The sequence below is a fragment of the Neopsephotus bourkii genome, unplaced genomic scaffold (genome assembly GCF_033783945.1).
Source record: "Neopsephotus bourkii isolate Nb327-2 ecotype Australia unplaced genomic scaffold, CSIRO-AGI_Nbou_v1 NB_1234, whole genome shotgun sequence".
Classification (NCBI taxonomy): Eukaryota; Metazoa; Chordata; class Aves; order Psittaciformes; family Psittacidae; genus Neopsephotus; species Neopsephotus bourkii.
In genome coordinates, this window is record NW_026901719.1 from 5,124,175 (window position 1) to 5,137,628 (window position 13,454).

At 36.6% G+C, this 13,454-nt stretch overlaps 1 protein-coding gene across 7 annotated transcripts in view; it reads left to right on the plus strand.

Annotated features, from left to right (window-relative positions):
- Positions 1-13,454, plus strand: part of CNKSR2 (connector enhancer of kinase suppressor of Ras 2) — a 212,526-nt gene that overhangs the window by 97,213 nt on the left and 101,859 nt on the right. For 5 of the 7 annotated variants that reach the window (XM_061364565.1, XM_061364567.1, XM_061364563.1 and 2 more), the window contains exon 8: positions 1,172-1,240. The exons of the other annotated variants lie outside the window; for them this stretch is intronic. In XM_061364565.1, the coding sequence (XP_061220549.1) occupies positions 1,172-1,240 (69 nt within the window). The remainder of the gene's footprint in view (positions 1-1,171; positions 1,241-13,454) is intronic. 7 annotated transcript variants of the gene reach the window in all.

Genomic DNA, 13,454 nt, shown 5'->3' on the forward strand with positions numbered 1-13,454 from the left:
ATATCTCCCCTTTAAACACTGTCCTTGACTTAGACCATGTGTTACATGCAATTCTACTAGAGAGTCGTGGTGAAGCTATGGGACATATTTTGAATTGGGATACAGTATGTAGGCTAATACAAAGAGTCTTCATTTCAAGCCTAGGGCATATTCTCTAGACAGCCTGTTATTTCATCTGAAAATGAATTTAATTTCGTTCATTTCTGTAAAATCCATAGGAACTTTTCAGAATCCTACTTCTGAGCAACTTGGGTTGTTTTCTTTCAAATTGGCAGTCTCACCGTCTACCTTTAAGATTAAGTGCCTTCATAGACTGGCAGTCAGAGTACTGAGAGAAAAATAAAAGCGTTTTCACTCTATGAAAAGCTGAAGGAACTTATTTTCTTCTAAACATAGGAGTATTTGCCTCAGAAAACAGTTGGTCTACTGTAAATATAGAAGGCAGAAGAAGGGAAAGTTTTGTGGGAAAGTCAGTTTATGGAGGAGCATTGTGGTTTTTTTATTGTGGGTTTTTATGTTTGCATTGTGTTGTCATTGAGGTGCGTTTTTTGAGGCAAAAGACAAAAATGAAAATACTTTGCTTTTTGAAAGTGTGATCTTTGTAGGATTTTTGTGCTGCTTGCATTTCTTCCACCATAATGATCCAGAGCTAAGTTACCTTGTAACTTACATGATCTTCCTAGTTGGTACCTAACCTAATCCTCTCTTTGAAGAACATTCATTTAGTGAAGCTCCCTGCATCATACTAAAACACTGAAAAATAAAAAGGCAATGTTTTGAAATTAGTTTGTGAAGAACGGCCAATGAGTCTTGATAGGCTTAATATTCAGCCAAAGCTTGGCTTTCAAGGCTATAAGAGATGTTAGGCAGATTAAAGCACTCTTTTGGCAGAATGGAATTTAAAAGAAATCCTTAGGACTCGGTTATCCTTTCATAAAAAAAATATTCATACCTTTCTTTATATTTGATTGTATTGTATACAATAGTGCAGATTATTTTTCTCCAATAACAATGAATTGGTTTATTAAATATTTATTTAACTCTTTATTTCACAGTAAAATGTCATTATCAATCTAACCTGATTTACATAGCTTAGAAAACATACTGCTGAAAGAGAGATGATGACCAGTAAGAACTGTATTCTTGATCATCTCTTTTATTTTAAATTCAGTCACCTGCAGATCGGTGCAAGAAAATCCATGCTGGGGATGAAGTGATTCAAGTTAACCACCAAACTGTGGTATGTATAAATATGTTCTGTGTCAATCGGAGATAGAGGTGTCATGGCACATCAGCATGCGTAGAGAAGAAATATGTAGAAAAATGTGTTTTTATTATTAATTCTAATATTAAAATTTTCCTTTTCTCTTCTGAAACCACATAGTTCTGAAGTTCACCCCTGATCCTCTGACTAGCACTGAAGCTAAGAAGTTAGACTAAATAGCTGTGGCTTGGCAGATATGTTAGGGTGTTTCCTGCTTACCCAGTTGGGTTTAGTGTAGTAGAAGGTGTGAGTCGAAGGAACGCAGCGAGTTGCAAACCTACTGGAATGTGTAGAACATGATTTTTGAGAACAAAAGCATGTAAAATTCCCATAGTGTTTCTAGGGTTGTTAGAGTAATTTAAACACGGATTTTTTAACTTGGAAATTTAAGATGAAACAAATCTTTCACATGTGATAGGCAAGAACACTAATGCCATGCAAACTACTCTTGAACAGATGCATGTTAGTTCCTCTTGATTTAGGGTTGGTGAACTGTTAAAATCACATTTTCTAAGGTAAGGCTTGGGAACAGAAAAAAGCAGACTGTCAGTATAAAAAAGAAGTATTCTTTTTCCAAAGTATACGGTTTAAGAGTAGCAAAAGTCAATATATGATATAAATTACATGTGTCCTTGCAAATTACTTTAGCAGTTAATTAATTTGACAAAAAAGTATCCTAGATTTCCATTATTAATACAGCAGTCATTTGTTAAAAGCCTGTTTGCCATTCCCCATAGCATTCCACTTCTAGCTTTAGGCTATTGTACATCACGTCAGGTCCTCTGCACGAATTAGTGTAATATTTCAGTATACCCTCCAGCTAATTTTAATATAAAATGTACTGTACATATGTGGAACTTAACTGATGAGAAGCAGTCTTTTGAGCTATGCACTGTAATCTAATAAATCTAAGTAGATCAGGGTGAATTTCAATACTGTTTGGCCTTCAAAAGTATTGTACCCCATGATTACTTACGTGTGTAGTTGATGACTAATGTCTTGATTTTTCAGCACTAAGAAAGCTTACAATATCAATTTAATAGGGAAAAACATTTTAGATCATTATTTTTTTTGGCTACCAAATTGTTCACGTATCTGAAGAGACACATCAACAAACATTCAGTTTTTCTAACAAATCCTGATGTTACTGTCAGGAAATTTGTCCTGTCAATTTGAAAATTTCCGGTCAACTAGGTATTTTTTCCAGGGTTTTGGGAACATCTACACTGCATTTATGTGGTGGAAAGATTAGGTTCCTAATAATATCACTAATCATAAAAACATTTTGACAAGCTTTAAGTTGGGCTTTCTTACCTAGTTGGATGGCATTTTGAATGTAGGGTTTGGCTTTCGTATCAGTAGGTATTTTGAGGTGTACAGAAGAAAGAGTTGCTTGTAATTCTAGGAAAAAGGACCATAGGAGCTAAGACAAACTTAATTTATGTTGGTGTAGAAGATACATATAGTAATAGACTAAATCACACATTTGCATATGCTCTTGCTTTGTTGCATCAACAATATAATTAAAATAATTGGCATCACTGCTATTTTATGCAAGTAGCTTCCTTGTATTTTCATGTTGCTTTTCCACACTGAAAGTCAGCAAGCATTCTCTTAGAAATGTGATATCACCTCCCACATTACCTTTACAAAGGTGCACTTTGTTCACTTTCCAATTTATAGAGCAAAAATGTTTGACCTTTTCTATGGATATTGCAAGGGTTTTAGAAATATTTTTATTGTAGACATATTTTTTAACATGCATATTTTTAAATTAGACAAAAGTCTAAGTCAGTCCTTTTGTACTCTGGCCCCTGTCATAAGGAATTTACTGTCCAGTTCTAGTAATCTCTTTTTCTGGGGAGAAGAGGTATTATTCCTTACAGTTATTCTTACTTTGGAGATAAATAATTCTGAAGATACTATGTTTTGTCTTTCTCTTTATTGACTTTTTTCATACTTCATACACAGTATCTGATTTTCAAGTTGCTCCTTGTAACTTTTTAGAGGTTGTCACTTGTATTGACTATAGAAACAACTATGATGATTTTTTTTTAAGATCTAAAGCCATAGGAAATTATTATCCACATGTTGCTGTTACTTAGGTGACGCCCTGTAACTGGAGAATCTAAATCTAAAAAAAAAAATCTAACTAAATTTAAATTTTAAGAGTTACAACTTTTTACTGTGGTTTCTTCAGTTATTCCAGTGTATTCTATTTGTCAAAGTGAATTGAATACCTGGCTTTCAGTACTTTGTATTTCAAAGAGCGAATATATGGGGAGGAGAAGTTTCATTCCACACAAATATGTTAAAAATCCAACTTGTTAGGTAATACAGTTTAAAAAAATTACTGTTTAATAACTGAGATACAGATGGGATTCTTTGGTTGTTTTTTCTTGTTGGTTTGTTTGTTTTATTTCCAGAAAGCTCAGTTTCAGACAAGCAGCATGACAAAGCAGGAGAATAGTTAAGCAACTTACAGTGATTTTTATGATACATATCCTAATAGTGTGTGTCAAAAAATTTTAAATTCTCTATTGGCATCCTCTGCTTGCTTGTTGTGATGCTTAATCCTCACAGTATTTGTTTGGCAGTGAAATTGAAGGATTTCAAGCGATTACTCTGATCTTTTGCTGCATTGATCAAAAACATGTGTAACTGTGTGTATTCCACTTGTTGCTGGCAGGATGTCCGGAATGTAAATATCTTCTGAATTTTTAAAATTAAAAGAAACAAGATTAAGCCTAAAGTCAGTGAAAAGTTAGTGTTCAGAAAATTGTCCATTAAATTATGGTTTATTGAGGTTAGATAGCTATATCAATCTTCTGCATCGCATTTGCCTTACAGAATGCAGTTGTTTTTTAATAGCTCCGTATCTAAGAGGCATGACTCCTTCACTGAAATTCAAAGGATTTAGGCACTGTCTTCTCTTAAAGTTCCCTGTAAAGTCCATCCTTAATCTTCTTTAAAAGCTTGTATGTTTTAAATATTTCCAACGTAAACAAAAACCCAAGTCATCCAGATGATTCAGAATCTGCACTGTGCTGCAGTACTCATGATCCTGCCTGTATATAAGTCAAGAGTGTGTTTTGCCTCAAGATAGTCCTCCTTTTAACCAACTGAAAGGGCAGGAAACAGTATGAGTGTTTACATGAATTATTACTGTTCACAGTACACTTTCTGATTGTGTCAGTGATAAAGCAGTAGAAGAACTACTCCAAGCAGAAAAGAGGAAGGTATAGACACTAAGGATGGTGTAAGATTCTTGAATAACAGGCCACTCTGTGTAATGTCCTGTGCATAGTTTATTTTGGAGGCATTTTTGGCACATTGCATTTACTTCTAAACCAAGTATGATAGGACTTACAGATTTAATACAAGGATGCTATGACATCCGATAGACATGTGGATACCCCAAATTTGTTTTTGTTGCTAAAACTCATTGGAACTCATCATATAGATGATGGAAAAAAAAAATGTGTTTAATTTGCAAAATAGGTGAATATGGTCAGTTATCAATCCATTTCATGGAGAAACTAGTATGTTCAATGTTTTTAAGACCTGAAAGTTACCACTCAAATTGGATTTTTTTAAATCATGTAGTGTGTAGATAACACCTAGGTTTTATATGATGTCTCTTGATGTGAAAACTCCTGTAGGCTCTTGTGGGCCAAGCCAAGTCCACAGAAGTGAGTTGCTGGAATTCTTTTTGTATTTACAATGCAAAAACTTTGAAGATATTTTGCTAAAATTCCTGTGAAACATGATAGATGTATTTACAATATCATACCTTGCTTTTCTGTAAGGGTAAACACTTAAGAAGGCTACGATACCTTTTTAGATCCTTACACTAACTTAATCTTTGCTTAGAAAAGTAAGGAATAGGTTTTTAAGATTCACTGTACAATTGATGAGAAGAGTTCAACTTCCAAAGAACCTCTCAGCGTTTGTGGGGAACTGGCAAATTCCAGCTGATAGGAAATGCTGAAGCTGGAGTGCATATGAATCTCAATTATGTGCATCCAAAATGGAGTTTGTGGTAGGTGTCTTCTTATGTTAGGAAAACCAAAAAATACCTAGAAGTAGAAAAATGGCACTGCAAATATTTATGTTTATTTAGTTTTTCTGCACTGTTTAGAAGGATCACTTTCAGATCCAAGCTAGGGTTTTTTGAATATAGATTTCATTGAAGGCCTTACTAACTTGGCTTTGAAGGAAACAGTATTTTTAAAGAGACTCAGTAGGTAAGTGGGCTGGAAGGGTATAATGATGGGGGACAGCATTGTCTGCCCAACATTTTCACGTCAGATGTTTATACAACAAAACTTCCACTAGCAACATCTTTCATTTAAAATAATATGTTTATTCACTTATGATGCTTGACTTGAACAACAGAGCAGTGAAGCAAGATCATAAAAATTCGAAAGAAATGTGCCTCATGCTCAGCTTCCTTCTGATGCTGTTATGCATGTGCTTTTATGGAAGAGGAGATAGAGTAATAGCTCACAAGTAATAATTTTAATCCTTTTCAAATCCTTGAGTTTCCTCTGTTTATAATAGTTTGACAAATGCTATTTAATTTTAAAGGTAGGTGGGATTTACATCTAAAAGCTTTTTAGGTGTATTTAGAAATGTAATGGAAGTTCTCTGTAGGGCTCTGTCTTGAACCCTCTGTAGTTTTTCAGGATATGGGGACCATACTTTGATTTTGACAAATGTAGTCTGTCCTCCAAATCTCCTCTCAAAATTTCAGTTTCATTCTTTATTATTTCTTCGCAGTCTTCGTAGCTGCTTTGTAATACTGATAAAAGAACTAAATTGGTAAGATCCTCTCAAAAGGAAAAGTCTTTTCATGAATTTGCAATTGCATTTAACATGGAATTAGTGTTGAGATTATATGGTTTTGTTTATGATTTGTTTTCTACATGGATGTAGAAATACACACAGAAATAAATTATTTTATATCCCATATGTCAGGGAACTGTAATATTGCAGAAATTAAGTGTGAGGGAAGATGAACTTTTGTTTCCCCATGGTAACAAATACTGTATGCACTTGTTCATGGAATCTGTTTTCCATTGATCCCTGGGGCTTGCTCAGAGTTGATGTGTGAAACGCACCACTTTGATGAGCACAAGCTCATTTTTATATAAGTAGTGTGCTTTGTCAGTGTGGGCATCCACTTCTAGCTCTGGCACGACACATCAGCTAACAAACAAGTCATTGTTGCATCTTGTTTTAGAGCAGCGTAAGCTTGGCCAGCCCACGCTGCTTCATGTTTCTGCCAAACTTTAAATAATTTCCCTCTGTTCATTCCTCATGAAATTTTTACGCTCAACTACACACCTGTGTCACCAGCCAGTAGAATTAGTTCAGTTGCAGCAGAAGGCCATGCTGGGATGCCTTTCAGCAGCTGCTTGTCTCCTGGATGATAACTGAGGTTAACTATGTGAGTGATTCTACATTAATTTAAAATCAACCTGCTTGGCTTAGCTGAAAGCTTAAATCTGGTTGACTGTGCCCCAAAATAGAAAGGGAACACCGACAGCATCACTCATAAGTTATAAATGGTTGTGGAAAATACTCGTTGCTCCCTCAGGCTTCGTGAGGGACAGGTTTGGTCCTGTGATCTGAACACTGACCACTTTCAGTGTGCTCTTTGATCTGTGCTCCAGAGGACCTGACCTCCCCTCTGCTGCAGCTGTGGTATGCTACAGTACTTGAAGAATATATGCTGGTGTTGTGGTTTAACCCCAGCTGGCAACTAAGCACCAGCTATCTGCTTGCTCATTCTCCTCTACTCCCCAGTATGATGGGAAGAGAATTGGAAGGGTAAAAGTGAGAACGCTTTTGGATTGAGATTAAGGCAGTCTAATAAGTAAAGCAAAAGCCACACACCAAGAACAGCAAAGCAATTAATTCACTCATCACTCCCCATCAGCAGGCAGGTGTTCAGCTATCCCTAGGAAAGCAGGGCTCCATCACACATAACAGTTACTTGGGAAGAGAAACACTATCAGTCTGAATGTCCCTCCTCTCCTTTTTCATTCAGTTTTATATGCTGAGCATGACAACATATGGTGTGGGATATCCATGGATCATTAAGATTCAACTGTCCTGTCTGTGTCCCCTCCAAACTCCTTGTCCACCCCCAGCCTGCTTGCTGGTGGGGTGGTTTGAGAAACAGAAAAGACCTTGGCTCTGTGTAAGCACTATTCTGCAAGAATGAGAACATCCCTGAGTTACCAATTCTGTTTCCAGCACAAATCCAAAACACAGCCCCATACCAGCTACTGTGAGGAAAATTAACCATATCCCACCCCAAACCAGCATAGCTGGGCATGTTAAGCCTCATCTGTGGAATTAGCATGCTATTGATGGAGCTATGTAACGGTCAAGCACTGAGAGGTTCAGATTGCTATAGTAGTCATTTCAGGAAGTAATAGAAGAAACTAGTGCAACAGGAGATGCCCATTCTGTCATATAACTGTGATGTGGGTTCAGTGGCCAGACACAGTATCTCTAAAAGCACTCCCTGCCAACTGACTGTGACCTTGACCACCTGTTGCCATTTGTTGTGTCCCATAAGTCACTCAAAAGCATAGAATTTTTTTTTCCTGTCCTGGCTGTACCCCAGAATGAACAACTATTACTGAGCCCTGGTGTTTTGTGATGAGGTGAACATGTGCCATTCAGCAGGCTGTCATGTTCTTTCATGAGTTTTCTTTGGGGGGAAAAGAGTTCTTTTGTAATTAATGACATAGACTGCTCTGTACACCACTGACTACAGTTTGGGAATACACACCTAGGCTGACTTCAAAGGCACGGATACCACTTTTAGAAGCAGTGTAATTAAATTATAGTATGATTTTCACTGCAGTACCAGTGGACTTTTTCTGTGGATGTCATTGGTGGGCCTTCATAGTTTCATCACTGGTTATCATGAAGTTACAGAGTCTGTAGCCAAATCAAGTGCTTTTTTGCAATCTGTATTCATGACCATACTCTTGGGAGTGTATCTGCTAGAAACTGCTGTAGCATTCTGGGGAGTATTTTTGTGACCTAATTGTTAAATTTATCTTTTTGCACAGAACATATGGGAGATGGTGCATTTTCATTTATGTATTTTGTACAGTTGCTTTATGTTTTGCATTTTTTCCTTATATGGTGGTGTTTCCATAGGAAAAAAAAAAAAAGTCCTTTAAAAGGTGCTGTAAATGGTAGTAATATTTCCAACAGAAATACTGAAAGATAATACGCAGCAAAAAACTTTTTGCATATAATCCTGTTAAAAATTATTTTCATGCCCTTATAGTAGTGGCTGTTGACTACCATTTGCATTTGCAGGCAATTTAAATTACAGTGTTAACAGTGTGTTCTTGATAGTGGATTTTGCAGTTAAACTAATTCTTTCAAAATTTCTTAGTCTCTCATATGTGAGATGCATGATTTGAACATATGTTAGATGCCCAGGTAGAAGATAGTAAGTAGAACTGATTTTTTCTATTGTTAACAATGTTGATGCCTATAGAACAGAATACGTATTACGTTAGTCTTGTCTAATAGGAACAGGTTAAGAGGATGCTGTTATTTACATTCAGGTACTTATTTGTATTTTGAAAGGAAGGCAGGTATTATTCTGCTGCTAATAATCTTCATTTTAACTGAGATTGCTGAAACTTTTACTACACTGTAGAGAAGGAGATAAAAGTAAGTAGAGATGTCTTCAAAGTCATGCGGATTAATTCACTGGTACTACAGTTGTGCACAGCATGGACCACATACAAGTTAGAATTCAGTAGTTTTGAATACCTCTGTGCTTTGTGCAGGTAGCAGCTATATAAGTTAAACAGCTGATCTTCAGGTTCCAGCCTGATACTGTGTTACATATTTCAGTATCTTATTCTGATGAAGTTAGGAGTTAATTGTGAGGAAGTGTAAGACAGTGATAGCTATTGTAAAAGTAGATAGAAACAGTAAGAAAAGCAAGTTAGTGCTGTGTCATGAGGGAAGAAAAATTAAAGCAGAGAAATTCTGTGCCTGATTTGTGTAGATGTAGTCTGAATATGTAAATTTTTATTAAAAAAAACCCTCAGTTCTGGCTTAGAACACCTTAGTGGCTTGAATGTTTATGGCTGATTATTTTAACAGCAGCAAAATGGAACAAAAAAGGAAAGAACTCTTACGTCTAAATAAATTCTTTCAAATTTCAATTTCTTTCAAGTCCATGTCTTTCTTTAGCTAAGTGATGCCACGTAATTCAGCTCTATTAAAGGCTTTTTGGTTTGGGTTTGTTTTCCCCCCGCTCTTTCCACTCCTCCCCCGTTTGCTTGGCCATTAGTGACTTTTAGGGTTTTTTTTACAATTTCTTTGTAAAGACATGTTAATTTATTTTCACTATATGAATTCATTCTCAGGAAACATCTGCTTCAAGGGTAGCAGCACCGTTTAGCTGCAGGGCTACTGGGGTTTATACATTGAAATTATACATATACAGTTTATACATTGAAATGCAGGGATCAAAAACCTGGAATTACTGAGTCACTGGAGTTGTTCTAAATTACTAAATTGTGATAATGTAAATTTAATCTGCAACAAAGTTATTTAGATATATATGTACGTTTATATATATTTATTATTTTAATTCAAGGACAACCATTTTGGAAATTTAAATACGAGCATATACGATGCACACACATATTTGTCTCAAATTCCCATTGTGAGATGAAGCACACAGCAGCACAAATGAGTTACTGTAAGGCAAAAGTGGCTGTGGTGGGTTAATACTGCAGGGTCACTCCTGAGGAACATGTTCCTCATGCTGTGTGAAATATGGACAACCTGTCTATTCACTTCCCCTGAGGAATGATGAGGCTACTTATATCCATACTGCAGCTTGATCTGTGAGAAACTGGGGTGTGATCCAGTCCGTCTAAATCCTGCCTGGGTCTCCTTAGATATTTTATCAACAGCTGAATTTCTTTAGCACTCACCTGTGGCCACCCAGGGATGCTGAAACCTCAGTCAGTGGAGGTCTGTCCCTCACCAGGAGCCCTGCTGAAATGAACACAGGTGCCTGGGCTCTCCATATATTCCCTGGAAGCTCCTGAAAATGAGGCCAAGTGAGGACTCTGGTGGCAGCACTTTTATTCATAATAGTTTAATGTCTGTGCCCTTGCTAAAGAAGGGGTAGGGCCTGATCATCACAACTTGACTTTCAGACCCTGTTCCTTGCAGTATGTGTGTAGTTTGTATTGAGTTTATGTTACACAGAAAAAAAAACAGTGACTGGGAATTGGGATCAGAACCCTCATTTCTCTGCTCCCAGTGTAGGGACATGATGGTTTCTTATCTGTTGTATGACTGGGCTTCAGGCTTATGTATTCCCATCAGCACAGTGCTTTGCTTTCAGGGAAGGCGTTTAACCTGAAATTATGCACATCTTGGTGGCTGAGACACCCCTCCAGGTTTAGAAAGGCTGAGTTTAGTCCCTCTGAGGCTATATAATACTGAGATCCACATTTTGCAGGTGGGTGGAAGTCTGGATAAAATCCCTCCAAATTTCTGGTACCTGTCTCCTCAGGTTGTCTGTACTCTTGGTTGAAGGGAGAGTTGCCTTGCAGTCATCACGCTGGAAGCAGCCAGTCACTGCAGGGAAGAGCAAGTACGCAAGTACTTGCTTCAAATTTCAGAGGTACATCAAAACTGGGTGAACTGAAATCAACCATTTAGAGCCATACATGGAAATAGGGAAATGAGACCTTTTTTCCTCAAAAACTGTACCTATTCGCTGACCTTGCATCTGCAAAAATAGGATATAATCAGACGCATAAAGTTGGACTCTTTGCTGTTCCCAATGGATATACTCATTTATTTGTTCCAGGCTGTTGCTAGCACTGACTCACAGAAGCAAAACAGTGAGGTAGCTCTGAACTAAAGTTTGATTGTATCAGTGAAAAATGAAAGGCAAGCATTGTTATTAAACAATGTACAAACTTCAGTGCAGAACTGATTCTGTGTCCCTGGATAATTCAAGTTTCGGTTCTCCATGAGTGAAACAGATACTTGTCTCTATTACCGAGGTGTTCTCTAGTCATGTTAGTAACATTTGTCAGGTTTGTTGAATTATGATAGAATTTAGCTGTACAAATACCTAAAAGGAGCAAGTAATAACATCAGTCAGAAGTCATGCCTTGGATCAGGTATATTTTTTGACAGGGAAATGTTATTAGAGCAGATTAATGAAAAGCAGTAACTTCTGTATTCAGCTTTCAATTTTGTTCCTAACTTAGCTTATTCTTGGGAAGGTCTCATAATTGTGAACTTTAGTTTAAATAGCCAAAAATAAATATGTCAAATACTTATTTTATACTTCGATGGTAGTAAACAAAAGTTTTAGTGAAACATCAGAATTTTCTCAAGTAAAAGATGTGATTTTCTTCAGTGTACTTTACATGCACACTATGTTGTGAATTTGGACAATAATACAGTGCGATGTGATCAGTGATATTCTGTGGATGCACAGAACTGACTTTAACATTGGGTTAAAATTGCATTTACTTAAATAATGTAGCCAAGATAGATAGTCTTAATTAGAATTGCAGCGTATGCAATCTCATTGTCATTAACCTCTCCTCTTTGTGAAAAAACTGCTATGTAAGCACGGACTTTCAGCTGGATAAATCCCTGAAAGGCATCTTCTACTCTCCTGACACTGCTTTTACCTCATACAGGTACAGCTTTCATCTCTGTGGTAGTTCATGTTGTAAACATCCTTCTGCCATTTCCTCACCCAATAATCTTTTCTGGTGGCAGAAGACCTATTGTCTTCCATTCTTTTTTAGCCTTTTTAGGCATCTACAGCTGGGGGAAGGAAAGGAGACGCTTGCTACTAACATACTTGTTTCATAGGGCTGCCAGCTGATCATCCTCATTTCTGCCCAGTGTTCATGGAAATCAATCTGTTCATTTAACAGCATGACACCAGATAGTTTCTTGTCAGATTCTGACTTGCTTAAAGACATGCTAGGTTTGATAGACAGTGATTTGAAGTGCAGTGTTGTGGGTTTTTTTCTTATGCACTAATTTTTATTTATAAAATAAACACACTTTCCTCCTAGGAATAATTTTTTTTAGCTGAAAAATTAGTAAAAGCTTGAAGCTTGAAATGGTTGATAAGTTAAAGAGCTCTGGCTGCATGCGACTTATAGCAGGCAATATTGAAAGAATAATAATTTTTATTATCTCTGCATTCCAGTAACTTTTTCAAATTAAATGCTAAAGTGGGTTTTGCATATTTGCCTACTTAGAAAATAGCACATGGCTTTGCAGGTTATATTTAGCAGGAAGATACTACTTTTCCTCCAGAAGTGTAAAAATATTTGTACTTCTCCCTTTTACAAATCTGCACGTCAGGAAAGGATTACTGTAACTGGAGGAAAAAAAAAAAAAAACAAAACCAAGCAAACAAAAAAAGACAGTTTTCATGAAAACAGAAAGATCCCGTTAACTGTCATGGGACTCTGGTGGCCCTGTGAACAGGAATATGCCTGTAAAAATATGGACTCTTCTATTTATCATTTGACTATAATTCCATCCTCTAGATGATGTAGTTTCAGTGTGTGTTAGATTTGCACACTGATTTTAAATAATGCAGCTGTTCCATGGGTTATTTGGCAAACATCTGCTAGATTTTTCACGCTGTAGGTTGTTTAATACTGGATCTTGTAACGTGCTAAAAATACTTGGTTTAGGTCCATCCAATTGTATTTAAGCTGCCTGCATGTTAATATTTTACAGAGTTGCTCTCTGGCTCATAACATCCAGCAGCACTCACGGAAGTCATGAATGAGCAAAGGAGTTTGGGAATATTCTCCTGGGTGTGTCTGTGTAAAAAAAAAAAAAAAAAAAAGAAGCAATGAATGGTCATGCTTACTTTCAGAAAAAGGGAAGACCACTACCAATATTCCAAGCTTTCCATAAAGGGCAAAATAGATTAACCTGGAGGAAAAAAGGTCATTATATTAAGAGTAACTTTTTAATAGTAGTTTAAAATGCTAAAGTTCTCAGCAATTTAGAATAGGAATTCAAAATAAAAGTTCCATTCAGCTGTTGTAACATTGTTATTCAGATGTACTTGCCAAAGAGACACTGGTCGTTTAATAGGTCTCCTCTTGCTTGGGGCATC